The sequence below is a fragment of the Scyliorhinus torazame genome, chromosome 7 (genome assembly GCF_047496885.1).
Source record: "Scyliorhinus torazame isolate Kashiwa2021f chromosome 7, sScyTor2.1, whole genome shotgun sequence".
NCBI lineage: Eukaryota > Metazoa > Chordata > Chondrichthyes > Carcharhiniformes > Scyliorhinidae > Scyliorhinus > Scyliorhinus torazame.
The window spans coordinates 119,309,846-119,323,989 of NC_092713.1; the positions used below are offsets into that span (position 1 = coordinate 119,309,846).

A 14,144-nucleotide genomic window follows, 5' to 3' on the forward strand; every position below is an offset into this window, starting at 1 on the left:
ATCCACGTCTGACATATGGAAGGCTTTTAAAAGCCAGTTGATTGAAGTGCAGGACAGGCATGTCCCCGCAAAAATGAAGGATAGAAGTGGCAGGATTCGGGAGCCATAGATGTCACGGGAAATTGTAAGCTTAGTCAAAAGGAAAAAGGAAGCATACGATAGGTCTAGGCACCTAAAAATTGACAACGCCCTTACAGTGAAAGTAGGAAGGAAATTAAACGTGGAATTAGGAGGGCTAAAAGGGGTCGTGAAATGTCTTTAGCAAACATGGTTAAGGAGAACCCCATTAAGAGAGAAAGAGTAGGTCCACTCAAGGACAATGGAGGGAAGTTATGCGTGGAACCACAGGAAGTGGGTGAAATCTTTAATGAGTACTTTGTATCGATATAAACCAGGGAGCAGGACATTATGCATGTTGAGGTCAGGGATAGGTGTGTGAACGCTCTTGAGAATGTCAATATATCAAAGGAGGAAGTGATGATTTTTGCGGGGACATGCCTGTCTGGGAAATAGCTCGGGCCTTAACAGATATCTTCACATCCTCTTTGACCCCAGGTGAGGTTCCAGAGGACTGGAGAATTGCCAATGTTGTTCCCTTGTTTAAGAAACGAAGCAGGGACAATCCAGCAAATTATAGGCTGGTGAGCCTGGCATCAGTGAAGGGGAAGCTTTTGGAAAAGCTACTGAGGGACAGGATATATGCACATTTGGAGGAAAATGACTAGTTAGTGACAGGCAGCATGGTTTTGTACGGGGAAGGTCACGTCTCACCAACTTGTTTTTTTTTTAAAGAGGTGACAAAGACAATTGATGAGGGAAGGGCTGTGGCTGTAGTTTATATGGACTTTAGTAAGGTGTTTCACACGGTCCCACATGGCAGATGGTACAAAAACTAAAATCACATGGGATTTGGGGTGGGTTGGCTAGATGGATACAGAACTGGCTTAGTTATATAAGACAGAGTAACGGTGGAAGTGTGTTTTTCAAAATGGATATCAGTAGCTAGTGGTGTTCTGCAAGGATCGGTGCTGGACTTCTGTTGTTTGTAGTATATATAAATGAACTATTGGATTGGATTGGATTGGATTTGTTTATTGTCACGTGTACCGAGGTACAGTGAAAAGTATTTTTCTGCGAGTAGCTCAACAGATCATTAAGTACATGAGAAGAAAAGGGAATAAAAGAAAATACATAATAGGGCAACACAACATATACAATGTAACTACATAAGCACTGGCATCGGATGAAGCATACAGTGTGTAGTGTTAATGAAATCAGTCCATAAGAGGGTCATTTAGGAGTCTGGTGACAGTGGGGAAGAAGCTGTTTTTGAGTCTGTTCGTGCGTGTTCTCAGGCTTCTATCTCCTGCCCGATGGAAGAAGTTGGAAGAGTGAGTAAGCCGGGTGGGAGGGATCTTTGATTATACTGCCCGCTTTCCCCAGGCAGCGGGAGGTGTAGATGGAGTCAATGGATGGGAGGCAGGTTTGTGTGATGGACTGGGCGGTGTTCACGACTCTCTGAAGTTTCTTGCGGTCCTGGGCCGAGCAGTTGCCATACCAGGCTGTGATGCAGCCTGATAGGATGCTTTCTATGGTGCATCTGTAAAAGTTGGTAAGAGTCAATGTGGACATGCCGAATTTCCTTAGTTTCCTGAGGAAGTATAGGCGCTGTTGTGCTTTCTTGGTGGTAGCGTCGACGTGGGTGGACCAGGACAGATTTTTGGAGATGTGCACCCCTAGGAATTTGAAACTGCTAACCATCTCCACCTCGGCCCCGTTGATGCTGACAGGGGTGTGTACAGTACTTTGCTTCCTGAAGTCAATTACCAGCTCTTTAGTTTTGCTGGCATTGAGGGAGAGATTGTTGTCGCTACACCACTCCACTAGGTTCTCTATCTCCCTCCTGTATTCGGACTCATCGTTATTCGAGATCCGGCCCACTATGGTCGTATCGTCAGCAAACTTGTAGATGGAGTTGGAACCAAGTTTTGCCACGCAGTCGTGTGTGTACAGGGAGTAGTGTAGGGGGCTAAGTACGCAGCCTTGCGGGGCGCCGGTGTTGAGGACTATTGTGGAGGAGGTGTTGTTGTTCATTCTTACTGATTGTGGTCTGTTGGTCAGAAAATCGAGGATCCAGTTGCAGAGTGGGGAGCCAAGTCCTAGGTTTTGGAGCTTTGATATGAGCTTGGCTGGGATTATGGTGTTGAAGGCGGAGCTGTAGTCAATAAATAGGAGTTTAATGTAGGAGTCCTTGTTTTCGAGATGCTCTAGGGATGAGTGTAGGGCCAGGGAAATGGTGTCTGATGTGGACCGGTTGCAGCGGTATGCGAATTGCAGTGGATCAAGGCGTTCTGGGAGTATGGAGGTGATGCGCTTCATGATCAACCTCTCGAAGCACTTCATTACGACTGAAGTCAGGGCCACTGGTCGGTAGTCATTGAGGCACGTTGCCTGGTTCTTCTTTGGTACCGGTATGATGATGGTCTTCTTGAAGCAGGTGGGGACAGGTTAAAGATGTCCGTGAATACCTCTGCCAGCTGGTCCGCGCAGGCTCTGAGTGCACGACCAGGGATCCCGTCTGGGCCCGTTGCCTTCCGAGGGTTCACTTTCAGGAAGACCAATCTGACTTTGGAAGCTGTGATGGTGGGTATGGGTGAATTATGGGCTGCTGGGGCACTTGCCAGCGGATTGTTGGTTACCTGCTCGAACCGAGCATAGAATGCATTGAGTTCATCGGGGAGGGGTGCGCTGCTGCCAAAGATACTGTTCGGCTTCGCTTTGTAGCCCGTTATGTTGTTTAGTCCTTGCCACAACCGCCGAGAGTCTGTCTGTGACTCTAGTTTGGTTTGATATTCTCTCTTGGCGTTCCGGATGGCTTTGCGGAGGTCGTACCTGGATTTCTTGTATAGGTCAGGGTCGTCTGCCTTGAACGCCTCAGATCTGTCCTTCAGTAGGGAGTCAATCTCGCGATTGAGCCATGGTTTCCGGTTGGGGAACGCACGTACTGCTTTCTTTGGCACGCAGTCGTCCACACATTTGCTGATGAAGTCTGTGACGGTGGTGGCATACTCAATAAAGTTGGTCGCTGAGTTCTTAAATATGGACCAGTCCACTGTCTCTCGGCAGTCACGCAAGAGCTCTTCTGTCTCCTCGGACCAGTACTGTACAATCTTCTTAGCTGGATTCTCCCGCTTGAGTTTCTGCTTGTATGCCGGGAGAAGGAGCACCGTCTTATGGTCTGATTTCCCAAAGTGCGGTTGGGGGATGGAACGGTAGGCGCCCTTGATATTTGAGTAGCAGTGGTCAAGAGTGTTGTCGCCCCTGGTGGGATAGGAGATGTGCTGGTGGAATTTTGGCAGTACACTCTTGAGGTTGGCCTTGTTGAAGTCTCCGGCCACGATGAACAAGGCCTCCGGGTGTTCTGTTTCGTAGTTGTTTATTACTGTGTATAGTTCGTCCAGCGCCTTCCTCACTACTGCCTGGGGTGGGATGTAGACCACTGGGATAATGCCGGAAGTGAACTCACGTGGAAGATAATATTGGCGGCACTTCACAGTCAGGTATTCCAGGTCTGGGGAGCAGTAGGTCGCCAGAGTCGCCACATCCAAGCACCAGGAGGAGTTGATGAGGAGGCAAACCCCTCCACCCTTCGCTTTGCCTGATGATGCCGTGCGGTCCGCCCGGTGAATTGAGAAGCCTTCAGGTTGTATGGCACAGTCCGGTGAGGCAGGGGTGAGCCATGTCTCTGTGAAACAGAGCACACAGCAGTCTCTTACTTCCCTCTGAGAGGTAAGTCTGGCGTTCAGAGGAACTAGAGGAAAATGTAGGTGGTCTGATTAGTAAGTTTGCAGATGACACAAAGATTGGCAGAGTTGCTGATAGTGCCAAGGTTTGTCAGAGGATACAACAAGATATAGACAGATTGGAGACTTGGGCACAGAAATGGCAGATGGAGTTTAATCTGGACAAATGTGAGGTGATGCATTTTGGAGGATCAAATCTAGGTATGAATTATACAGTAAATGGCAGAACATGGAGGATCATTAACATACAGAGGGATCAGCGGATGGAGGCTGCTTCGTGCAGGGGCACTAGCCCTGGTCACGGCACCTCTGCCGCTTCCGCCGGCACGGTACTCCACCAGCCCGATAGTGGTGGTGGCTCTTCGGATCTGGGGCCAGTGGAGGAGGCATGTAGGGGAGGTAAGAGCATCGGTGTGGACCCCAATCTGCGACAACCACCGATTTGCCCCGGGTAACATGGACGGGGGGGTATCGACTGTGGAAGAGGGCAGGGACTGTGAGGATGGGGGATCTGTTCCTGGAAGGGAGCTTTCCGAGCAGGAGGGCGCTGGAGGAGAAGTTCGGGCTGGCGAGAGGGAACGACCTTAGATACTTGCAGGTGCGGGATTTTGTACGCAGACTGGTGCCGTCCTTCCCACATCTCCCGCCGAAGGGGAGGCAGGACAGGGTAGTTTCTAGGGGAGAGGTGGGAGAGGGTAGAGTCTCAGACGTCTGCAAGGAACTAATGGGAGCTGAGGATACACAGACCGAGGACCTGAAGCTTAAGTGGGAAGAGGAGCTTGGGGGGGGGGGGGGGGGGGGGGGTGGTGGGGGGGGGGGGGGGGTGTGTGTGGAGGGTGTGTGTGGGGGGGGGGGGGGGGGGGTGGCGGGTGGGGGGGGGGGGGGGGGGGGGGTGGAGGACAGTATCTGGGCAGAAGCCCCGAGCGGAGTAAACACGACCGCAACATGCGCCAGGCCCACATGACGGTGGCCCAGATGAACAGATTCTTCGGGCTGGAGGACGTGTGCTAGATGCGCCGGAGGGCCGGCTAACCATGTACACATGTTCAGGTCGTGCCCTAAACTCAGGGGGTATTGGCAGGGATTCGCAGATGTCATGTTCCGGGTATTGAAAACTGGGGTGGTAATGAGCCCATAGGGGACAATCTTTAGGGTTTCGGAGGACCCGGGAGTCCAGGAAGAGAGAGAGTCCAACGTTCTGGCCTTTGCTTCCCTGGTAGCCCGGCGACGAATACTGTTAGCATGGAGGGACTCAAAGCCCCCGAGGGCTGAGGTATAGCTATCGGACATGGCGAGCTTTCTTGGCCTAGAGAAAGTCAAGTTCGCCTTGAGAGATTTGCTATTAGGGTTCGCCCGAAGGTGGCAGTCATTTATTGACTTCTTCGGGGGGGGTATGTTCAGGCCATTGTGTTCTGTGGGACAGGCCAGAAAAGTATTGAGACAGTGACTTGTAGGAAAGGTGGGCAACTATTTAGAAGGAAACAATACTCTTGAGGATTTTGAAAACAGGAGGAAGAGTGGTAGTTAGAAGTAATGTAATTAAATATTGAAGCAATATAGGGAGCCACGGTGGAGCAGTGATTATCACTGCTGCCTACGCGCAGAAGACCCAGGTTCAATCTGGCCCTGGATCACTGTCCATGTGGAGTTTGCACATTCTCCCCATATCTGCATGGGTTTCACCCCCACAACCCAAAGATGTGGGTAGGTAGATTGGTCATGCTAAATTGCCTCTTAATTGTAAAAAAAAATAATTGGGTACTATAAATTCATTTTTAAAAAGCTATATATCACATGACTGACAGTTTCATAGGTATAGTACGTGCAATACATTCCAAGTGGAAATGTTGCCACACCAATGAAAGACATTAGAGTTTCCATGTACATCGCATTAATTAATAATCTGAACCAAGTTTTTCCACAAAAGGTACATTCAGATTACATTTCCAGTTTTCATTAAAGTGTCCTGACTTAAATTAGTTTGGAACAGTATAAAACAGCATGGTGAAGACTTGTCTGTAACTCGGGCCGTGCACACCTGTCTCTGAGACAGAATGCTGGAAGTTTGAGCTGCACTCCAGGACCTGTTGGACATGGCAAAATCCAGCCATTGGTGCAGGTAAGCCAGTGTATATTGGTACTGGTCATAGCCCAGGTAAACAGGGAGGGTTAGTGGCAGGAAAGGCACCCTGCTGTAAAACCACCTGCCAAATCCAAAAATGATGGTTAATCTGAAAGGATATGGAGAAGAGACAGCACTGTGGCGACCTCATGTAACTTGGGAAAAAGTCAAAAGACAGAAAGTATGAAACATCATGGTTCCACTTACCAGTCCGTAGGCCATACTTCTTTCATGCTCCTGGGTTATGTCAGCCACATAAGCAAATACGACAGAGAAGGTCACAGCAAACACCCCGGACACAGAGATAACTGCAAAATACCACCTGAGGAAAAATATGATTTGTATTTTTTGATAAGTTTTGAAGTCACAGGAGTATTATTAGAGTATAGAATGCTTTACCACAAGTGGCTATTCAGGCAGAGACTAAAATATTATTGAAGAGGAAATAGAATAAATATTTTAAAAGAAATGATACAAGGAAATGGAAGGAGAGAATAATTAGAGTAGCTAGATTCAGGTGAAGAGCTAGCACTGGGCTCAGTAGTTAGATTCAGGTGAAGAGCTAGTACTGGGCTCAGTGGGTTGATAATCTTTTTGATTCCATGAAATTATGCCATGGATTCATTCACCCATCAAACATGTCTTCCAACAACCATAAAGGAGTCCAGTTTAATCTGAGAGAGGTGGATGACCATAGTTAATTATTCCTGACTACTTTATTTAGAAATTGCTTTAGAACCAGTATGAATTCCTGTGTTAATTCTTTCTCCAGATTAACTCCCATTACTTACAATTTCCTATAAGCATTTAGGGATGTCTTCCAAGGCATCCTAAGCATTCAGTAAGCTAAAAATGCATGGTATTTTCCCAAATCTTGCAAAGCCTTTACAAAAGACCAGTCCGAAAAGCAAAGTCTTGAACATTTAAAAATGTTTTTTAAGGTTAAATGCTTGTGAAGTAGAAAACCATACAGAAATAGATAACAGAAGTGTATTTTTATTCATATTTTAATTGAGCTAATCTGTTAGGGAAGAAAAAGCACAAAGTGGTATTCACAATAAGATAAATAGCTTGCATTGTAAATATTTGCTTGTGTTACTCCATATACAAATCAAAATGAACTTCCTTCAATTCAGAATATCCTACAGCATTTCTTGAACGTGAAAATGAAGAAGGATCTAGAGTTAGAAGTGACTAAGACCTCTGAACTAGATAGCTACACAGCTATCTTTCAACTGGACAGCTATTATTTTTCTCACTGCACATAAACAAATATATATGTATATTATATATAATACCTACCATGGACTAATCTTCATCAAAGGAATGGGAGCGCAGGTGAAAAAGACAGTAAGCAACAGAAAAGACTTCCGTCCCCACACATCTGAAAGGGCACCTATCAACGGTGCACTCAGGAATGACAGCAAACCCTGTAGTAGAAAAAGGTAGAAATTATTTGTTCCAACTTTATTCCATTCAAGGAGATGCATTTTGCAAATTAAATTGCATCCAACTTTTGCCACTGCACTGCAATGATTCTCTGGTCAATTTGAAATTGCTTCAAAGATGGTAACCAAAAAATTAGAACAAATTTGCATTTACAATTGCTGATGTGGTATAATCCAGGACATAATTTATGGCATAATTTAATTCTTGAAATACAATTCAACCTCCACCTGCAAGTAAATTACTCTGGTTGGGATGTTGTGGGAGTTGGGGGCTGAGTGTAAGGAAGCAAACAATCTTTTCCAAAAGGTAGAGGAGTCTAGAACTAGAGGGCATAGGTTTAAGGTGAGAATAGAGAGGTACTAAAGAGACCAGAGGGGAAATTTTTTCACACAGAGGGTGGTGAGCATCTGGAACGGGCTGCCAGAGGCAGTGGCAGAGGCGGGTACAATTTTGTCCTTTAAGAAGCAGTTAGACAGTTACATGGGCAGGGTGGGTATAGAGGGATATGGGCCAAATGCAGACAAGTGGGACTAGCTTAGTGATAGAAAGTGGGCAGCATGGACAAGCAGGGCAGATGGCCTGTTTCCATGCTGTAAGCATCTATGACTCTAAAAGCTCCCTCTGCAGCGTCAGTCTTGATTGTGCTCAAGTCCTTGCGTGGGACTTGAACTTGGGATCTTGTGATACAAAATTGAGTGTGCTGCCACAGCAGTCACACAGAAAAGCAGTCACTACATATCAATATAATTTATTGTACACGATGTGCTTTGAAACATTTCTAAGAGACATGAAAGGCACTTTGCAACTCCATGCCTCTTTTTTAAAGTTTCTGACAGAATTCCTCACTGGAGGGGACTGATCCACTTCAAAGAACAACCAAAATATAAAAGCTTAAGGCTCATTTGGCATGGACCAAGTGTCAGGGAACTTTCTGGAGTTAATCTTAATTTAAATTTAGGTGATAATATTCCTAATTGAATTGTGCATCAAAGCGGAAAGGGGGAGGGAGAGAAGAGAATCTTGCCTCGATCTTCAGTATGTATGCATGAACATAAATAGTTCATTGAGTCGGGGAGTAGTTCTTAACCCCCTGGAAGCTAGTTCATATAGTTCTCAATTACAAAACAAAGAAACAAATCAGTGCCAGGGAATTACAGATCTATCTGTTTAACCTCCATTATTGGAGGTATGCTGGAAGTGGCCATATTAAATACTTTTAGGATCACTGGAACAACATTAAAAATGAACATGGCTTCAGGAATAATAGGCCACGTCACAGGGGTCCAGGAGGAGGGTTATTCAGTTGACATCACCTTCCTGGACTTTCAGAAAGCTTGTAAATGTAACCTCATAATGGATAAAATTGTGTTGTTAGGAATTTAATACACTGGATTAGGGGGAGGCGGTGGTGGAGTGGTAGTGTAACTGGACTAATAATTCAGAGACCCAGGGTAATGCCTAGAGGTCCTGGGTTTGAATCCCACCATGGCTGATGGTGGAAACTGAATCCAATAAATATCTGGAATTAGAAGTCTAATGGTGTCCACAAAACCATTGTCGACTGTTGTAAAAACCCAACAGGTTCACTAATGTCCTTCAGGAACGGAAATCTGCAGACCTTAGCCAGTCTGGCCTACATGCGACTCCAGACCCACACAGCGATGTGGTTGACTTTTAACTGCTCCCCACTGAAATGGCCTAGCAAGCCACTCAGTTCAAAGGCAATTAGAGACGGGCAACAAATGCTGGCCCAGGCAGCGACACTCTCATCCCAAGAACAACTTTTTTTAATTGGCTGTAGTTATACAACCAAAAAGTTCTAGTTAACGAATGTGGTTGTTACAACACCCTGGGCTATGGCATGGTCAATTCCAGTCCCCCTTGACCCTGATTCGCAATACAACTGAATTAACAAGTCATTTTTAGAAAAATTGCTGGAACAATACTGAAAGGGGGAAGAAAAATTGTGTTATTCTGCACAGATCAATGAACGTTCATGACCAATGTAGAGAAGCCTATAGCAAAAGCTAACAGGGTATTAGGTTATATTAATGTAATCCTTCAGTGTAAATCAAAGGTACCAGTTTGTCTCTTGTATAGATTGCTGGTCAGACCACATGTACTGCATGCATTTTTGGCTTCTGGTGGATGATAAAGTGGCCTTGGAGCTTCAAGAATGTTCCTAGTTTAAAAATACCGTACCTACTCACTATAGGCTTAAGGACCTTAGTCCATTTACATTACAGCAGTGCAGACGTTGAGATGATCTCATAGAGGTCTATAAAACAATAAAAGAACTGATATTGTCCATCCTGATAGATTATTCCAGTTTAACAGATTGGGGAGAACAGGGTCAACAGGGTCGAGAGATTAAAATATTGGATTTTAGACTGGAGGTGATAATGAAGTGTCCAGTCATGATGCAACAGCCATTGTCGTGTGGGACAGGTTTAATATACCAGCCGATTTCTTCCTGCCTGTCAGTTTTGTATGTTATTGGTATTTGGGTCTCAGCTCCATATGAAACAAGAAGATGGATGAAAAATGAAATAAGGCTACAACTATAGTTTTAAAAACATTTCTTGGAACATTTTAACCATCGACTGTGAAAGGGTTGAAAATCATACAGGTTTAAATAAAACCTAACAGGCTCACAGAGGCTGCTGCTTGCTAGTTGGTGAATTCCCACAGACAGAAAAAAGTAATGAGAAACCAGTTGCTACAGTGCAGACTGTTTACAAATAGTATTCAAAGACCCTTGTTATATTTTATAGCAAGGATGTAGTCACATAGATTGCACACAAAAGTTCAATTGAGCATTATGCAGCTGCCGCCCATGTATGCCTTACAAAACACTGGACATGTTTTTTAAAATTCATTGATAGGATGTGGGTGTCGCTGGTTAGGCCAGTATTTGTTGCCCATCCCCAGTTGCCCTTGAGAAGGTGGTAGTGAGTTGCCTTCTTGAACTGCTGCAGTCCCTCGATGTAGGTACACTCACTGCATTGTTAAGGAGGGAGTTCCAGGAATTTGCCCACCAACAGCGAAGGAACAGCGATATATTTCCAAATCAGGGTAGTGAGTGACTTGGAGGGGAACCTCCAGGTGGCGGGGTTAACAGGTATCTGGAAAGTAGCTGATGTAACACCGCTGTTTAAGAAGGGAGGGAGGCAAAAGACGGGAAATTTTGGCTGGTTAGCTTGGCTTCGGTCATTGGTAAGGTTTTAGATCGCAGAATACTTGGACGTGCATGATAAAATAGGACTGAGTCAGCATGGCTTTGTCAAAGGGAGGTCATGTCTGACAAATCTGTTAGAGTTGTCCGAGGAGGTAACAAAGAAGTTAGACAAGAGAACCAGTGGGCGTGATTTATTTAGATTTACAGAAGGCCTTTGACATGGTGCCACATGGAGACTGTTAAATAAGTTAAGAGCCCATGGTGTTAAGGGCAAGATCCTGGCATGGGTAGAGGATTGGCTGACTGGCGGAAGGCAAAGATTGGGGATAAAGGGGTCTTTCTCAGGATGGCAGCTGGTGTGCCTCAGGGGTCGGTGCTGGGATCACAACTTTTCACAATATACATTAAAGACGTGGAAGAAGGAACTGAAGGCACTGTTGCTAAGTTTGTAGATGATACAAAGATCTGTCGAGGGACAGGTAGTATTGAGAAGCAGGGGGCTGCAGAAGGACTTCAACAGGCTAGGACATTGGGCAAAGAAGTGGCAGATGGAATACAATGTGGAAAAGTGTGAGGTTATGCATTTTGGAAGGAGGAATGGAGGCATAGACTATTTACAAAATGGGGAAATGCTTAGGAAATCAGGAGCACAAAGGGGCTTAGGAGTCCTTGTTTAAGATTCTCTTAAGGTTAACATGCAGGTTCAGTCGGCAGTTAGGAAGGCAATGCAATGTTAGCATTCATGTCGAGAGGGCTAGAATACAAGAGTAGGGATGTACTTCTGAGGCCGTATGAGGCTTTGGTCAGACCCCATTTGGAGTATTGTGAGCAGTTTTGGGTCCCGTATCTTCGGAAGGATGTGCTGGCCCTGGAAAGGGTCCAGAGGAGGTTCACAAGAATGATCCCTGGAATGAAGAGCTTGCCATATGAGGAACGGTTGAGAACTCTGGGTCTGTACTCGTTGGAGTTTAGAAGGACAAGGGGAGATCTTATTGAAACTTACAGGCTACTGCGAGGCCTGGATAGAGTGGACATGGAGAGGATGTTTTCATTTGTAGGAAAAACTAGAACCAGAGGACACAATCTCAGACTAAAGGGACGATCCTTTAAAACTGAGATGAGCAGGAATTTCTTCAGCCAGAGGGTGGTGAATCTGGGAACTATTTGCCCCAGAAGGTTGTGGAGGCCAAATCACGGAGTGCCTTTAAAAATTTTTTTTACATTTTGAGTACCCAATTCATTTTTTCCAATCAAGGGGCAATTTAGCGTGGCCAATCCACCTAACGTGCACATCTTTGGGTTGTGGGGGCGAAACCCGCGCATACACGGGGAGAATGTGCAAACTCCGCACGGACAGTGACCCAGAGCCAGGATCGAACCTGGGACTTCGGCGCCGTGAGGCAGCAATGCTAACCAATGCGCCACCGTGCTGCCCTCGGAGTGCCTTTAAGACAGAGATAGATAGGTTCTTGATTAATGAGGGGACCAGGGGTTATGGGGAGAAGACAGGAGAATGGGGATGAGAAAAATATCAGCCGTGATTGAATGGCAAAGCAGACTCGATGAGCCGAATGGCCTAATTCTGCTCCTATGTCTTATGGTCCTATCTGCTGCTCTTGTCCTTCTAGATGATAGTGGTCGTGGGTTTGGAAGGCATTGTGTAAGGAACGTTGGCGAACTACTGCAGTGCGTCTTGTAGATGGTACCACACTGCTGCCACTGTTCGTCAGTGGTGGAGGGTTTGAATGTTTGTGGAAGGAGGAGCAATCAAGCGGGTTTAGTCCCAGATGGTGTCAGGATTCTTGTGTTGTGGAGCTGCACTCATCCAGGCAAGTAGAGTATTACACTCCAGACTTGTGCCTTGTAGATGGTGGGGGGTGGGGTGGGGTGTCAGGCGGCAAGTTATCTGCCATAGGATTCCTAGCCTTTGACCTGTTCTGCTAGCCACAGTATTAATATGGCTAGTCCAGTTCAGTTTCTGATCAATGGTAACCCCAGGTTGTTGATTGTGGGGATTCAGCGATGGTAATGCCATTGAATGTCATGGGATGACGGTTGTAACCTCTATTGTAGGAGATGGTCATTGACTGGCACTTGTGTGGCGCAAATGTAACTTGCCACTTGTCAGCTCATGCCTGGATATTGTCCAGGTCTTGCTGCATTTGGACATGGACTGCTTCAATATCTGAGGAGTTACGAATGGTGCTGAACATTGTGCTGTCATCCGCAAACATCCCCACTTCTGACCTTGTGATGGAGGAAAGGTCATTGATAAAGCAATTGTAGGTGGTTGGGCCGAGGAACTCCTGCAGTGATGTCCTGTAGCTGATTGGATTTGTTTATTGTCACGTGTACCGAGGTACAGTGAAAAGTATTTTTCTGCGAGCAGCTCAACAGATCATTAAATACATGGGAAGTAAAGGGAATAAAAGAAAATACATAATAGGGCAACACAAGGTAGATGATTGACCCTCAACCACCACAACCATCTTCCTTTGTGCCAGGTATGACTCCAACCAGCAGAGTTTTCCTTCCGATTCCCATTGACTCCAGTTTTGCTCGGGCTCCTTAATTCCCTTGACATCAAATGCTGCCTTGGTGTCAAGTGCAATCACTCTAACCTCGCCTCTGGCATTTTGCCCATATTTGAAGCAAGGCTACAATGAGGTCAGGAGCCGAGTGATCCTTGCAGAACCCAAACTGAATATCCGTGAACAGTTGCTGTTCATTACTGAATAAGTGCTGCTTGATAGCAGTGTTGATGACTCCTTCCACCACTTTGCTGATGATGGAGAGCAGATCGATAGGGCGGTAATTGGCTGGGTTGGATTTGTCCTGTTTCTGGTGTACTGGACATGCCTGGGCAATTTTCCACATTGCCTGGTAGAAGCCAGTGTTATACTAGAACAGCTTAGCTAGGGGTGCGGCACGTTCTGGAGTACAGGTCTTCAGTACTATTGCCAGAATATTGTCAGGACCCATAGCCTTTACAGTGTCCAGTGCCTCCAGCTGTTTCTTGGTATCACGTGAAGTGAATCATATTGGCTGAAGAATGACATCTGTGATGCTTAGGACCTCTGGGGGATGGTGTGTTACCTTCCTGGTGCCAGGGTCATGGATGTCTCTGAGCGGGTATGGGACATTCTGAAACGAGAAGGCAAACAGGCAGATGTCATTGTCCACATTGGTACAAATGACATAGGCACGAAGAGCAGCAAGGTCCTGCAAAGCCAAATACAGGGAGTTAGGTAGTAAGTTAAAAAGCAGGACCTCAAGGGTAGTCATTGCAGGCTTACACACTATGCCACGTGCTAGTGAGGCTAGGAACTGACGTACTACAGTTGAACACGTGGCTAAAGAGCTGGTGTAGGAGGGGGGCTTCAGATATGTGGATCATTGGAATGTCTTCCAGGGAAGGTGGGACCTATACAAGCAGGTGGAGTTGCACCTAAACTGGAGGGGCACCAATATCCTGGACGGGAGGTTTGTTAATGTGCTTCGGGAGGGTTTAAACTAGTATGGCAGGGGGATGGGAACTGGAGCAGCTGCTCAGCAAGTGTAGGGACTGGGGAAGAGCTTGAGACTAAGACAA

General features: G+C 46.1%; 1 protein-coding gene across 1 annotated transcript in view; it reads right to left on the reverse strand.

Moving 5' to 3' along the window:
* LOC140426519 (hippocampus abundant transcript 1 protein) overlaps positions 1-14,144 on the reverse strand; it is a 44,262-nt gene that overhangs the window by 15,240 nt on the left and 14,878 nt on the right. The window contains exons 4-5 of the mRNA XM_072511392.1: positions 7,228-7,355; positions 6,133-6,247 (exon numbers count right to left, since the gene is read on the reverse strand). Of these exons, the coding sequence (XP_072367493.1) occupies positions 6,133-6,247; positions 7,228-7,355 (243 nt within the window). The remainder of the gene's footprint in view (positions 1-6,132; positions 6,248-7,227; positions 7,356-14,144) is intronic.